Source organism: Lacerta agilis, chromosome 6 (genome assembly GCF_009819535.1).
Source record: "Lacerta agilis isolate rLacAgi1 chromosome 6, rLacAgi1.pri, whole genome shotgun sequence".
Lineage (NCBI taxonomy): Eukaryota > Metazoa > Chordata > Lepidosauria > Squamata > Lacertidae > Lacerta > Lacerta agilis.
Genome location: NC_046317.1, coordinates 2,482,965 through 2,498,892, shown reverse-complemented (window position 1 = coordinate 2,498,892; position 15,928 = coordinate 2,482,965). Strand labels below are relative to the sequence as shown.

Below are 15,928 nucleotides of genomic sequence, written 5' to 3'. Positions count from 1 at the left end.
TAGTAAAAGCTAATGAAAGAAATAATTTTGCAGAAAGGTCATTTGCTCCACAAAAATGTGATGGGTAGACATCGCGCAAGGAATTTATCACATGAAAAATGAGCATAAATTCTATGTGTCTGGTTGAACTTTGAGGATGAGGATAATTACAATTTTGTTTGTACATACATACATACATACCTACATACCCTGCCCATCTGCCTGGGTTGTCATGTGACCATGAGAAAGTATAAAGGTACAGAGATGGCTGGCAGAAATTTTATAGATTTTTATCTCATTTTATTACTGATAACCTTCTGAGGGCTATTTGAATGCTTGAGCACCGTGCGAAAAAGATGCTGGACTAAATGGGCCACTGCTCTGATACAGCAGAGTTGTTCTCACATTCTTATGTTCAAATTCCCCAAATAGCAGGAAAATAGAGCAGATTCTTGAAAAATAATCACCTTTGACTTAGTTTGTGCCACTGGTTTAGGTTGGATACAAAAATTTGGGGGCAGGTTGTTGCACTGGATGCAAACATGCACTTTAAACTATAAAGTACACCACAAGGAAGAAGCTTGATGGAGCACCGAAAATATTTTTTTTAAAAAGAGTTACACTCTGTGCTCTTTTCCCCACCCAGGGGGTACTCAAGGGAACGCAGTACCAGAAAAGGCACTGGTTCCTCTTCACAATTTATCTTTAAATTTGAAACTATTGTTATGTTTCTTGAAACAAGGAGATTGCCTGCTCCCTTCACTCTGAAATATTAACTTGGCTGAAGGCTTTCCTCTCTCCCTCCCACCCATCATGAACCTTTCCCAGTTGTGTGATGCTCAGGAACCCACCTGTACCCGTCGTAGATTGAATCATTCAGGTAAATCACGGTGCCACCAGGTAGAGCCAGCTGCTGCCCTGCAGGAGCACTGTAGGAAACCAGCCCATCTGTAAAGGGATGATGGGACAGGGGTTACTCTTTGCACTGCTGCTGCAAGGGAGAACATAGGTCCGGAAAGAAGTTCAGAAACACAGAGCTTGGAGGCTGGGAACAGACTAAGCTAAATGGGAAGAAAGACTGGCTGAGTCTAGGCTGCTTCCAAGTGGAATCATTCACACACTTGCAAATTTTGGTTGTGCAGTTAGTGGATTTGGCACTCTTGAGCAACAATATATATATTTTAAGCACTTACCATGTAATATTTCAAAAATCTCTAAGTGGTGTAGATTTTTTTTTAAATGAGTTTTTTCTGGAAGGAAAACAATGGGGAAATGCCTTTGAAAGTGTGGGATAACACTTTCCTGCAAACAAATAATAATAAATGCTCAACAAACTACTGTACAGCCCTCGTCTGAACCATGCCTTCCTGCAGTCAGGGGCGTAGCAAGGTAAACTGGTACCCGGGGGCAAAAAAAATGTCACTACCCCCCCCCCCCCCGAGGCATGGGAAGGTCAGGTGGTACCCAGTGCAGAAAATTTCTTGTCAACGCCCCTAATTGATTTCCCCCCAGCCTGCAAAAATTGTTTTACGATATTTCATATTTTCTTACAAGGGAATAATAACAAGTAATAAAAAAAACTTTTATTTATATCTGCCCTCCCCAGCTGAAGTCGGGCTCAGGGTGGCAAACATCAGATACATAACATTGGTATAAAATCAAACAATAATTAAATTACCTCCTTAAAACACCTCAAAATCAAATGTCTAATTAGATGGCTTTCCACAGGGTTTGGGTTGGGAACAGTAAGTGTTCTCTGAACTGAAATTTCAGCCTTCATGACATAGGAAAACAGCCAAGTGAAAAGCTATTTTGGTGGAGGAGGGTCAAGATATTAACCAATATGCATGAAATTTCATATATAGCTATATAATCCCTAGTATAGTAAGATAAGACCTTCGGAGCAGGCATTTTCAAAAAAAATTATTCAGAAATTTGTTTCCAAAAAAAATTGTTCCTTGATAATTTGTCACCCCCTCCATTATGGAACCCAGGGCGGACCACCGCCCCCCGTCCCCCCTTGCTACGCCCCTGCCTGCAGTTCAGGTACTCTTATGTTCTAAGGAAGCTAAAACAAGATAATACTGCAGAGATTAATTAATTTAAAGAAAGTACTTCCTGTGATCCTAATTAATTGGTCCTCTGTGGTGCCTTTAAAGGGCAGAGTTTCTAACAGTGTAAAGTAGTCTGGGAAAGGGGTTGAAAATAGGACTTCATGGCACAAAAATTGGCACATATTTCTTTACCCCTGATAAAGTTCCTAGCTCCTTTTGTGCACAAAAGTTTGAAACAGAGCTCAATCAGTAAGCCTGATCAGCAACTACAGTTAATATACCCCTGCACCTCAAAATAAGTTATAAATATCTAGTCCATATAGTATAACTGCATGATTGAAGGAATGTCCCCTTCAAAATTCACAATAAATCTCTGTTCCAAACCTTTGTGCAAGTAAAGAGCTGGTGACTAAGGGCTCATCCAGACTTCCTTTTATGCTGTGCTTTCTAGGCGCAGGTGCAGGCTTTAAAGCTCAATGTCTGAAGAGGGCTTTTTGTTTGTTGTTTTGCCCCAGCACTTTCCCTGGGAAACCCCGTGTTTTACCGCTGAATTGGAGCAAATGTCAGGGAGAGTCAGAGCAACGTTTGAGAGCAATGTTAGATTTCTGTTTGAATCCAAGGCTGCAGCTATGCAAGAAACAAGATCCTTTGGGGGTTTTTAATGCTTCGAGCCCCATCCATCTTAGGCTCAGGTTGTTTATGTGTGTAAATGAACCATATATCCTGAAAAACCCCTAGTCTCCACCATTCCTCATTTCCAAAAGGAAACATGAACTCTGAGTAAACACCTGGAACCCCTGGAATCTCTCACTGCTCAGAGATTGGGGTGGCATCCTTCTGTGTGCTATTAAGGGGCGATTGTGTATTCTCTCTCTGTAATTCCACAGACACACCCAACTTGTACAGGGGAAAATACTGAGCTACCTTACAGGGTTGCTTTACAGATTGCAAAATAATGGATACCAAGCACTTCAAACACTCCAATGAGCTTTAGAAATGCTGTATTTATCATTATTAAGACAATGCTTGCTTTGCCTTCCTATTTCGTAACTATAACATTAATAATAAGTAGTTCTAATCAAAACGAAACAAAATAAAATAAAAAATTCCTTCCAGCAGCACCTTAGAGACCAACTAAGTTTGTTCTTGGTATGAGCTTTCGTGTGCATGCAGAAGTGTGCATGCACACAAAAGCTCATACCAATAACAAACTTAGTTGGTCTCTAAGGTGCTACCGGAAGGAATTTTTTTATTTTATTTTATTTTGGCTATGGCAGACCAACACGGCTACCTACCTGTAACCAGTTCTAATCCAGTATTATGATACAATTAAAAAGTAGTAACTGAAATTAAGAACAAAAGATAAATACATAAAGTAACCTATTCTAGCCCTTTAAACTGAATGCTTTTTTCCTTCAAGCATTAAATCTTCAATCAGTTTGGGAACAGCAGATTTTGCTTTCTGTCACTTATATTGTCCTCTTCCTATGACTTATTTCTGCACTTCACTGCACACTTTTCTAAACCCTGTATTTCTATGAATTTTTAAAGTTCCAGGAAACATTATACATTTGAAAGTGATACACATAAGTAAATTAGACGTATCACTGTGCAAAGGAATATGCTGCCAGTTGAGACATTTTTCCCTGACCAGTTCCACACTTGCCCCCACTTTCCCTCTCTAGTTTCCTCTTTGCTGCTCTCATTTCAGAGTAATGTGAACAAAAATGGCCACAATCTGTGACCAAGAACAGCCATAATCCAGCTAAGTACAGCTGTGAATGAGAGGTCTTTCTGCAAGTTTGCATCTCAGCAGCTCAGTTTCGAAACTATTTTTTAATTTAAGAAGCTGGTTGTGGAACTAAAGGAGCTTTCCCCTCCATATCTGGTTGCTTTATTCTGGGATGAAATTTATTAGAAGATATTAAAGATTATTAAAACACATATTCAAATTTCTGCACAGTTATTCCTACTAAAAGTGTAGACAGATACCATGAAGATGTTTTGCCAAAAGGAACAGCAGTGACAATCATTTAAATATGTGTCTATATCCTTATGGTAAAAATAACCTCTGGAATTTAGTTATTGATAAAAAATAAAACATAAGTCATAGGTCTCTAGTGGACAGGAAGATCTGCTTATTTCTATTCAGTATGGTAGGATTTTATTTCATATAGTTTTGTTTCAGATGTACAGGTATCTCTTCCCATGCCATCGAGTGAAGTATGGTTGTTAGACTGTGTTATTATTTAATATTTTTAGATTTTGTACGCCCTGCATTGAGTTCAATATATTATTGTTGTTGTTGTTGTTTTTGTTATTGTTCACTTGCCTCTGTGGTTCCATAATAATTTTGAAAACTTTTTTCTTTTCTTTTAAAGAATCTGGCAAGCCATTTTTCCATGTTGTGGATGGGATACATCTGTTGCAAAGGAAAAAGACCCAGAACAGTTGGGTGCAGACACTAATTATGGACACATTTGTCTAGAACGATCATTGCCATTGTATGGTTAGCCAGATATGCTATTTTCCCTTTAAAGCGCCACATTGATTTACCTGTTCATTAGTTGTTTTATTTTCAAAAATGGGGAGGGGGGGCAGAATCCTTCGTGACATCACAGAGGCTAGCCAATCCACACTATGCACAGTTAGCATCTGCTTCAACTTTGCAGAACTACTGCCCCAGCTTCCCACAAGGGCTCAACTTTGGACAAAAAAGGTACATTTGGATGGAACACAGTGATGAAGCTTCCAGAATAGCCTCACTGCTCTACATAAATGATATTTGCATACAGTGTAGGTCACCCTGATAGGTCATAGTTCCAATGAATTGCTGTACTTACCTAGCCAGACACAACCATACAGCTCCACCCTGAGACAGACATTTGTGGAATGGTCAGTCACAGGAATAAAGCGGATGAATCGACCAATGATGGGTGGCTCCAAGTCCTTGAGGACAATATCGTATGGGTTGGTGTTTCCATCAAGCACCTGAGGGGACAATGGACATAAAATGATCAAGAACAAGGCTGCTGGGTGGCAGGTAGACAAAGAAGTGTTGCAGCCATGGTAATTGTACCACGGTTCTCCTTGAAATTTGCATAGCTATTATTCTGATGGTGCCCTCTAGCAACTGAGTATATAAGATTTTTCTATTTAGGTCAACTCAATTCTGCTATAAGTTTAAACTGGTTGCATATTTGCTCTTTAGTAGCATGGCCTCTCCAACTCCTAGAGAACATTGGCAATTTATGTACGTTCTGCGTCTTCACCCAAAACATGGGTTCATGGTAACATAAAGATTCAGCTGAAATCTTGTCGAGTTCAGGGAATTCTTTGGTCCTTGTCTTAGTTCTGAGGACCAAAATGTGGCGGGAAGGTAAAGGCGTTTCCATGCACTCTGGTTTCCGTCACGGTGTTCCATTGCACCAGTAGCAGTTGAGTCGTGCTGGTCACATGACCTGGAAAGCTTTCTGTGGACAAACGCCGGCTCCCTCGACCTGAAATCAAGTTGAGCGCTGCAACCCCATAGTCACCTTTGACTGGACTTAACCGTCCAGGGGTCCTTCACCTTTACCTTTTTATGTGCTGGTGCACTTTGAGACATGCATACACATGTCTGTCTGTATGTGTATAATTCAACAAAGTTGCCTGCTTTTTTGGAATCTTTATGGGGTCGTCTTCATGAGCTCCTGGGCTTCAGAGCTTACTAAAGCATTACTGAGGGCATATCCACACTTACCCAGCCAGATGGGCGGGGTATAAATATATTATTATTATTATTATTATTATTATTATTATTATTATTATTATTATTATTATTATTATTACCTTTCCTCTGCTCTTTCCAAGGACTTTTTTTCTTTCTCCGGAGCTTTTCCTGCAAAAACCCGCTCTTTAAAGCTCAGTCAGAGCAAACAGCAATATGTGGAAAACCTGAATTGCTGTTTGCTCCAAACACAGAGCTTTGAAGCACAGGCCTGTGCCTGGAAGAGTGAGGCAAAAGATAAGTGTGGCTAAGCCCTGGCTGTGCTGTTGTTTTTTATTTGCCACAGATTCTCTATACACAACCACAACAACAACAACAACAACAACAACAACAACAACTAGTATTATTATTATTATTATTATTATTACTTCACCCCTCCCTAATGCTTTACCTGCTTTCCATGCCTGTTCCGCCAAGATATCCAGCGGGTGCCATCCCGGCTGTAATTAATTTTGTACATTGGTGCAAATTCATTGCCGTGACCTCCTGCATGACGGCCTTGGGTCCCTACCAGGGTGATGAAGTGCAGGGCATGTAAATCAATCTCCAGGAACTCCTTGAGGTCATCTGGTTCCACGGGGATCTCAGGGCACCATGCACCATCTCCTTCTTCTGAGCCTAGCCTAGAGAAAAGCAGAAAGTGGACCTGACTGGTGTCACCAACTCATTTGCGGTCAATGCCCATCTTGGCCTTTCACTTCCCATGGTGGCTCTGCCTCATTCTTTCATTCGTCCCCTTCCTGTGACTCCCTTATCTGGCTCTGGCCCTCTCAGCCACTAGTCCAGTTTCTCCATTCCCATTCCACTTCCTACTTTCGCCACCTCAGCACCTGTGCCTTCCCTACTTACCACTATAGATGTGCCACCCGGGTGGCAACAGGGCAGAGCCAGGACTGGAGAAGCTGGGTTGGGCTGACCTCAGGGATGGAATGGAGGACAAGAGCAGGGCAGCCCTGACTGTGACAAAGGGAGAGGCTGGAAGCTGGCTATGACAGCTGGACAGAATTTGGACAGTGAAAATGGTTTTCTCCCTCTCACATGAAAGAACTCGGGGGGGGGGACAAGGAACTCTTCACATCACATTCAATGATCATATGGAGTTAGCTGCTGCAAGATGTAGCGAGGCTCAGATGGCTTAAAAGGGGCTCGTGAGTATTCATGGTGGTGATGTATCAGTGGTGATAGACCATAGTAACTAAATGAGGCAAGTTGAGGCGAATGCCTCCGGTGGTAGGATCCACAAAGGCAACAGATCTGGCCTCCAAGGAACATATCACATGTAGATCTTCACCTCTCCCTTTTCCCTGATGTAAAGCTTCACTCCCCACTTTATCCCTGGTGGGGCAGGTGCCATTTTGTGGTTTGCCTCACGTACCAAAATGTCTTGGGCCGGCCTTGCCAGCAGGGATTGTTAAGATCATGGCCCCTGCCGGCACTGGGCGCTGCCAGTCATTCAGTAGCTGTGCACCCACACAGTGTTGAATTAAAAGCCCTTGTGCATTCTCCACCAGCTCACATGCCCCATTCAGTAGTGCTCAGCAGTGCATGTTGGCAGCATCCAGCAAACCATCTCATGAGCCACATCAGTGATAAGCAATGGACACCATCAGGGGCGTCGTAGGGTGGGGGCGGGCCGCCCCTCGTGCCGCCCCTAGCGGGTGGGGGCGGTGCTGCTGCTCCCAGGGTGACGGAGGGAGCGGCGGCGCATGGGGTGACAAGCGGCGGCCCCTCCCACCACTCCCACGCGCCGCTGCTCCGCTCCCTGCCCGCTGGGCTCAGGGAGCGGAGCCCGGGGCGAAAGGACAGGGGCAGGCCAGCGAGGGGAATGACACCCCCCGCTGGCCAAACCCCTCTCCTTTTCCCCGGGACGGCTCCGCTCACGGAGCGCAGCGGGAGAGGGGCGGGCCAACTGGCTCGCGCGGAGGCGTTGTTCCGTGCGCATGCGTCATGACGTCATGCGCATGGAGCGACGCCCCGCCCCCATGGGTGCCGCTGGGCTTGCCGCCCCTGGCAGCCCAGTGGCTAGCGACGCCCCTGGACACCATGAACAATCCAGCAGGCACCTGTTCATTCTGCTCTATTACTGCTGGTAATATTCAATGCCTGAACCTTAGCACTGTAATCAGGTTCTGGGGCTGAGCCCTGGTACAATAATGGTGCCAACAGGCTCTTCTAGGGATGGATCCAGAGTCAGTTCCACCTTTTTTGGGTGCCCTCAGACAACTTAGCCTAGGAGGAGCCAATCACTTTTGGAGTAGGGGAGGATGCAAAAGCACAGCCAGTGAGGCATGGGAACGACTGGCATATGTGAACTGAGGCTCTCAGGCTCATGTCTTGGGTTTGTGAGAAACCCAGGCTCATCTCACTCTTACCTTCCATACTTAGCTGCTGTGGATTCAGACCATTGACTAGAAGCAGTAATGTCCTCATCGGGGATGTGCCCACCTGACATGCCCAATGGGTAGCGGCAGACAGCTGCAGAGAGAGAGAGAGAGAGAGAGAGAGAGAGAGAGAGAGAGAGAGAGAGAGAGATGTCAGTAAAGCAGTAATGACAGGTTTTTTCAGTCCAACAGAATGCTAGATTAGAGAAAGAAAAAAAAACAGAGGTATTGGAAGAATTGATTAAAACAGAGGTTGGTTAAAAAACCTGGAAAAGATTCGGTAAAACAAACAATAAAGATGTTATAAACACAATATTCCATGATAATAAACCAAGAAATAGAATGGAAAATAAAAAGGATGAAGCAGAAAAACATGTGCATATTTTGGACATGCTGCTGCATGGAATAATGCATGAGTCTGACCTTTGGAGTTTGTAAGTAAAGCATTTAAACTTACTAACAGTGTGATTTGTTCTTTGCGAGAGGGATAGAGAGGAGTAGAGAGGGGAAGCTCTGTAAGTGGACTAAACAGAATATTTAAAGAGTCTAACAACCTATACTCTTCATGCTTCACTATGCTACATGATTGTGTTTTTAAACTCAGCTGGGAGCTCTCATTTGCTGGAGAGGGTGTTTAGCCCGTGCTTTGGATCTAAGGATCAAGCCAGTTATTTTACTAATTTCCACACACTATCTATCTATCTATTCCCCCCCCCCGAGTCCACATTATTACCACAATGATTCCTGCATAAGATAGAATACTGTTTTTCTAATCTTTCTATTCTATTTGTCATTATAATTATGAGTACTAATTTATATAACGTGAAGTTTAGCTGGCGCATAATGCTACCTATCAGATATTTTGAATGCACATTCCTTAATATTGGGAAAGAACCATGGACACTTTAGTTGAGATTCCTGCATTGTAAGGGTTTGGACTAGATGACCCTCAGGGTCCCATCAGATCTACAATTCTATGATTCTAAGCAGCAAAAATGACCAGATAAAAGCTATATATAGCTCTATCTTCCTCAAAGCTCTTTAAAGCCCTAGGGGCCTTCCAGAGGGAGATCTGTGAGTAGAGAAAGACTGTTTGCCATCAGGGGGTGATTTCACCTGTGCTACCCCACAGAAGGGAGTTGCTGCTATGGGCACTATGTGTGTGTGTAATGAGCCAAACAGAGTGAAAGATTATGAGTTATTGGGGTGGGGAGAGTGTGTGTATGAACTTAACAGTGCACAGTTTATCTTTTGGTTCCTATTTTGTTTTATAAATAATAAATGCTGTATTGATTAGTCTATATATATAAAAATGTTCCCATTGCGTGCGCGGCTGACAGCACCTTGCTCCGTAACCACTAGACCAAATCACATCAAATTTAGGACAAAGCGTAACATGACCATGGGGGAAGGATCTAGCATAATAAAAATTCAAAAAAACCACACCTGTCATGCCTAAAATATAGAATAAAGGCCAAAAAAATGGCGCCCACATTAAGTGTCACCAGCAAGAGAACTGAAGACTTTGAACAACAACCAATAGAAAGGCTCATCGCAGGGCAGCGTCACAGACTGTGCGCCAACCAAAAAACCTCCTTCACCTCAGTCAGCCATTTTCAGACAGCAGGGAAGCCCCCCATTAATCTCCCTAGCCCCAGCCTCTGCCAAGGGCCTTACCGCACTCAGAAAACAGTTAAGAGGAAGGCCTCAACTCTTCTTAGTAGTTTCAGCTCCAGGCAGGAAAAGGTTTTTAGGCCTGGGCCATACCATTCCTTATGGCTGGGGAAATGTAGGATGAGAAAGCTCAGCAACTATGCTTCGCTCCCTATCCTGTCTCCACACACAATCCTTTCTGCACTGCTGTATCGCTTTACAAATGAAACTCCAGTTATCAGAAGAGGAAAAAGCGCCGCACACAAATGTATAAGGACCCTACCAGTTCCCCACCCCCCCTCCTTGCATCCTTATGGTCCCTTCTGACCCCAGGCTCAATGCCAGAGCGGACTGTACCATGTATCAGGTTTCCAGAGGGGGGGGGAGATAGTAAAAGTTCAACGGGATAAGTTGTGAGGAGGAAGGCAAAAACAGGGGAAAGACAAACAGGAGGCAGGCGGAAGTTCAACGGGAGAAGCTGTGGGGAGGAAGGTGAAAGTGGGGGGGAGGGAGACAGTGAGGCGCCAGGCAAGAGTTCAACAGGAGAAGCTGTGGGGAGGAAGGCAGAAACGAAATACGGAGAGGAGGCAGGCGGAAGTTCAACGGGAGAAGCTGTGGGGAGGAAGGTGAAAGTGGGGGGGAGGGAGACAGAGAGGTGCCAGGCAAGAGTTCAACGGGAGAAGCTGTGGGGAGGAAGGCAGAAACGGGGAAAAGACAAACAGGAGGCAGGCGGAAGTTCAACGGGAGAAGCTGTGGGGAGGAAGGCGAAAACGGGGGAAAGACAGGCAGGAGGCAGGCGGATGTTCAACGGGAGAAGCTGTGGGGAGGAAGGCAAAAACAGAAAGACAAACAGGAGCAAGGCGGGAGTTCAATGGGAGAAGCTGTGGGGAGGAAGGTGAAAGCGGGGGGAGGGAGACAGAGAGGTGCCAGGCAAGAGTTCAACGGGAGAAGCTGTGGGGAGGAAGGCAAAAACGAAATACGGAGAGGAGGCAGGAGGAAGTTCAACGGGAGAAGCTGTGGGGAGGAAGGTGAAAGTGGGGGGGAGGGAGACAGAGAGGTGCCAGGCAAGAGTTCAACGGGAGAAGCTGTGGGGACGAAGGCAAAAACGAAATACGGAGAGGAGGCAGGAGGCAGGAGGAAGTTCAAAGGGAGAAGCTGTGGGGAGGAAGGCGAAAATGGGAAATACGGAGAGGAGGCAGGCAGGAGTTCAACAGGATAAGCTGTGGGGAGGCATGCGCTTTCTCTTTTACATCTTCCTTTTCCATTTCACAAAATGAGCCACAGCAACACGTGGCCGGGTCAGCTAGTTAATCATATAATATGACTTTTGCTTTAATTGTGATGTTTAGCGTATTGTTTAATTGTTGCTTTTTTAACAGTGTTTTATAGATTGTAATTGTTCCACTGATAATTTGTTAATTTTCTGTATGATTTATGCTGTATTTGTGATATTCTATAATGTTCTGTCATAGAATCCTAGAGTTGGAAGAGACCACCAGGGCCATCCAGTCCAACCCCCTGCCAAGCAGGAAACACCATCAAAGCATTCCTGACAGATGGCTGTCCAGCCTCCGCTTAAAGACCTCCAAAGAAGGAGACTCCACCACACTCCTTGGCAGCAAATTCCACTGCCGAACAGCTCTCACTGTCAGGAAGTTCTTCCTAATGTTTAGGTGGAATCTTCTTTCTTGGAGTTTGAATCCATTGCCCCGTGTCCGCTTCTCTGGAGCAGCAGAAAACAACCTTTCTCCCTCCTCTGTCATGTCACTGTTATTTATTGTTTGGAAATGGCATGGAAATATAATAATATATCAAATCAGATATATAGAAGTTAAAGTGGAACCTGCATCTTGGGTCCATTTCTGCATATCTCTTGCCCATGAATTAAATCCTAAAGTTTTGTAGTGATGAGAAGGAATATGTTTAAAATGTGTGCACTGTTTAACTGTGAGAGTCTCAAATCCTGTAAGGGCTCCCTTAATTAGGAGTTAATTGCTCACTTTTGAAAAAGACACCTCTGCAAATACTGATACCATGTCATAACTTCAATCTCAAACCTGATTTGAATCTCTTGTTGAGTTAAATTCTTGATATTTTAAAAATCACGTTTGTCATTTATACCATTTTTTAGTTTCTAAAGTGTTGTCAAATTCTTTCCACTAGTTCTCACTGGGTTTTCCAGTATGAAAGGTAGACTTGAGTTGACAGAATATAGAGTCCTCTAAACATCATTTGAAATGCATTCCCATAAGCACTTTTAGTCAATTATTCATTGCTGAAATGCCTGTTAGACGCACCTGTTTGCAATCTAGAAGTAATTATAATATTTGGTATTTACACTGTACTTTGCAATACCCAAGTAACTTCTCATACATTATTTCCAATAGTTCTGTAATATATGCCCCCAGTATTACCCAAAATTGTAGATGGGAGAGGGAGATGATGAGATTGGGTTGCCTTCGTGGCAGAGGCAAGATGTGGACTAGAGAACGTCCTGACTTGTAGACTCTACAGCAGGGGTCCCCAAACTAAGGCCTGGGGGCCGGATGCGGCCCAATTGCCTTCTAAATCTGGCCCGCGGACAGTCCGGGAATCAGCGTGTTTTTACATGAGTAGAATGTGTACTTTTATTTAAAATCCATCTCTGGGTTATTTGTGGGGCATAGGAATTTATTCATATTTTTCCCCAAAATATAGTCCAGCCCCCCACAAGGTCTGAGGGACAGTGGACCGGCCCCCTGCTGAAAAAGTTTCCTGACCCCTGCTCTACAGCAACTGAACAGTTAAACCAAAATCGAAAATTCTTTCTAGTAGCACCTTAGAGACCAACTGAGTTTGTTCCTGGTATGAGCTTTCGTGTGCATGCACACTGGTATCTGAAGAAGTGTGCATGCACACGAAAGCTCATACCAGGAACAAACTCAGTTGGTCTCTAAGGTGCTACTAGAAAGAATTTTCGATTTTGTTTTGACTATGGCAGACCAACACGGCTACCCACCTGTAACTGGAACAGTTAAACATTAAATATATTTTAGTTGGTAAGATACAGAGATTGAGCTGACTGAGCACTGGAGGGACAACTCAGTAAAGCACTTCTGCAAGCTCACATCCCCAACACCTTCTTCCCAGTTTGGAAATGGAAAACTACCAGTGCCTACAATGTGTGGCTGCTTTGGATTTGCAAGAGACCAGCCAAGAAGCTTCAAGCAGGCCTTGACCTACCTGAGCATTATTTTTCATGCTTAGCTGCCAAGAGAGCTTCTCAAAGGGCTGCTTGTTCCACCGTGTTTACTGTCTGACCGCTGGCCTCAGCCCAAAGCTCTGTCCATTACCTGCCAGCAAACTTCTTCTTAGCAAACTGAACTACATGGGATGAGGAAGGTGCTGCATTTTTGAATCACTAATGCAGCCTAAACATATTCCGACACATTCAGTACAGCCTACACATCTTCCAACAGTGGTTTAAAGATACTGGACCAGAAATGGGGAGCCTGTGGCCCTCCAGTTGTTAGACTCAAGCTCTCCTCAGCCCTGGCCAGCATGGCCAATGGGTAGGGATGATGGGAGTTGTACTCCAGCTACAACTGGAGATTTGCAGGTGCGCTAGAGACCTTTGGGTTGCCCAGGGAAACTGACTGGCAGTGGATTCAGGACACGGAAAAAGGAAATGCTGTTATAGATTTAAGGGTTATTAATTTCAGGGTTTTGCCCACCCCCCCACCCCCCGAAACCCTGAAATTAATAAATGCTAGGATTTTGATTACTGTATTTGGGAAATGAAGGGAGAGAGACTGAGGGGAGAGAGACTTTCTGCAGGCAATGGCTTTTCCTTGCCCCCCCCCCCAGCCTCAGGAGCCTTTGAGAACAGCAGAAGCATCTGGGAAGAGAGGAATTCAGGGGGCAGTTTTTAATAATAATTTTATAAGTTGTGTGTCCTTGTTTCTCAGTTTGACCATTTTACGTGGTTTTATACATTTTGTGGTATTTTATGCATTGTGATTTGCTGTTATTGATTATAGATTATTAATTCTTTATTGTAATTGATAAGTGTAAACTGTTTAATTATTGTATGCTGAGGTTTAGTTTATTGTTTACTATTGGATTCTAATGGATTATTGAATATTCCTTTATTTGATATAAGTTGTTTATTTTCCAGTTATTGTGACTATTAATGTTTGATGTATTATTATTATTATTATCATCATCATCATCATTATGTGTGCTGGAAGCCACCCAGAGTGGCTGGGGCAACCCAGCATGGTGGGCAGGTTATATATATATATATATGAGAATCCAAGCTGCAGAGGAATTCCTGTGGCTGAGCTAAGGTCATCAAGGAACAATAGGAAGCAATTGAGGGACATTAACAATACAATATAGGGACCTGGGTGGCGCTGTGGGGTAAACCACAGAGTCTAGGACTTGCCAATCAGAAGGTTGGTGGTTCAAATCCCCACGACGGGGTGAGCTCCCGTTGCTCGGTCCCAGCTCCTGCCCACCTAGCAGTTCAAAAGCACGCAGTGCAAATAGATAAATAGGTACCACTCCGGCGGGAAGGTAAACGGCATTTCAGTGCGCTGCTCTAGTTCCCCAGAAGTGGCTTAGTCATGCTGGTCACATGACCCGGAAGCTGCACGCCGGCTCCCTCGGCCAATAAAGCGAGATGAACGCCACAACCCCAGAGTCGTTGGCGACGTCCCTTTACCTTTAACAATACAATAGAACTTCCCCCTTGCCTTGAGGTTTGAACAGAGACTGGGGATTTGGAAGGTTGCCAGGGTAACTGCTCTGGGAGCAAGGGTGGCTGGAAAAAAGGAGGAGGAAGAAGAGCTGAAATCCTGTCCCTGGGATTAGCTGCCACAAGACGTGGTGTTGGCCAGTGGCTTAAATGGGTTTAAAGAGCAATTACACAAATGCATGGAGGGCAGATCCACCAATAACTGTTGGCTATGACAGCTAAATGGAACTTCTGTGTTCCAAGGAAGGAAGCTCACCTCCCAGTTTCAGATGCTGTTGTCCTCATGTCCTGCTTTTGGCCTTCCTAGTGTTAAGAAAACCACCAACCCAGCCACTATTACAATCAGGATGCTGGAATCGATTAGCTTTGTGCCTGGTTCAGCAGGGAATCTTCTTTTGATTCTTAGGTGACCCAAACTTGTTAACTTTTGTATGCCATGAGAGCTAACCTTTATGGAGGTCTGAGGGCAAGCAGCTTAATCAAGAATCATACATGGAACCTGTTAGCTGTGATAAGCCCAATTTAAAAGGTACAACTCTTGACCACCACAATACTGCTCAGAAGTATTATATGCAATGGGACTTACTTCCAGATAGGCTACATCTCTTAGTTTGTGGACCTGATACTGAGAAGCAGCATTTTCATCTCTTACCTGGATTGACCTGAGTTTTCACAGCACTTGGAATAGCCAGCAGGATCAGGAGAGCTATCAGTGTCTCGGGAGGAGTAAGCATCTTCAGTTCTGTACCTATGGCAGCCAAAATAAGAAATCAGAATGCATAATTAAGACTGCAGCCATATGCCTGGGAATAAAGCCCATTGAACAGTGCACAGTGAGGGCTAAGCCACAGTTTCACTTCTCCCACCGCTTTTCCCCAGGGGCGTAGGAAGGCCAGGTGGTACCCGGTACGAAAATTTTCTTGTCAACCCCCCCCCACTGACCCCCCCCCCGCGCAAAAATGGTTTTGCGTTATTTCATATTTTCTTACAAATGAATAATAACTAATAATAATAATAATAATAATAATAATAATAATAATAATAAACTTTTATTTATATCCTGCCCTCCCCGGCCGAAGTCGGGCTCAGGGTGGCTAACATCAGATACGTAACACTGGTATAAAATCAAACAATAATTAAATTACCTCCTAAAAACATCTCAAAATCAAATTAAAGTCTAATTAGATGGCTTTCCACAGGGTTAGGGTTGGGAACAGTAAGTGCTCCACTGAACTGAAATTTCAGCCTTCAGAACATAGGAAAACAGCCAAGTAAACAGCTATTTTGGTGGAGGAGGGTTAAGATATTAAACGATATGCATGAAATTTCATATATAGCTACATAATCCCTAGTA

At 44.0% G+C, this 15,928-nt stretch overlaps 1 protein-coding gene across 1 annotated transcript in view; it reads right to left on the bottom strand.

Annotated features, from left to right (window-relative positions):
- DDR2 (discoidin domain receptor tyrosine kinase 2) overlaps positions 1 to 15,334 on the bottom strand; it is a 40,517-nt gene extending 25,183 nt beyond the window's left edge. Inside the window, exons 1-5 of the mRNA XM_033151214.1 lie at positions 15,227 to 15,334; positions 8,175 to 8,277; positions 6,194 to 6,425; positions 4,877 to 5,024; positions 831 to 927 (exon numbers count right to left, since the gene is read on the bottom strand). Coding sequence (XP_033007105.1) covers positions 831 to 927; positions 4,877 to 5,024; positions 6,194 to 6,425; positions 8,175 to 8,277; positions 15,227 to 15,308 — 662 coding nt within the window. The 5' untranslated portion in view covers positions 15,309 to 15,334. The remainder of the gene's footprint in view (positions 1 to 830; positions 928 to 4,876; positions 5,025 to 6,193; positions 6,426 to 8,174; positions 8,278 to 15,226) is intronic.
- Between the last annotated feature and the right edge of the window lie 594 nt (positions 15,335 to 15,928).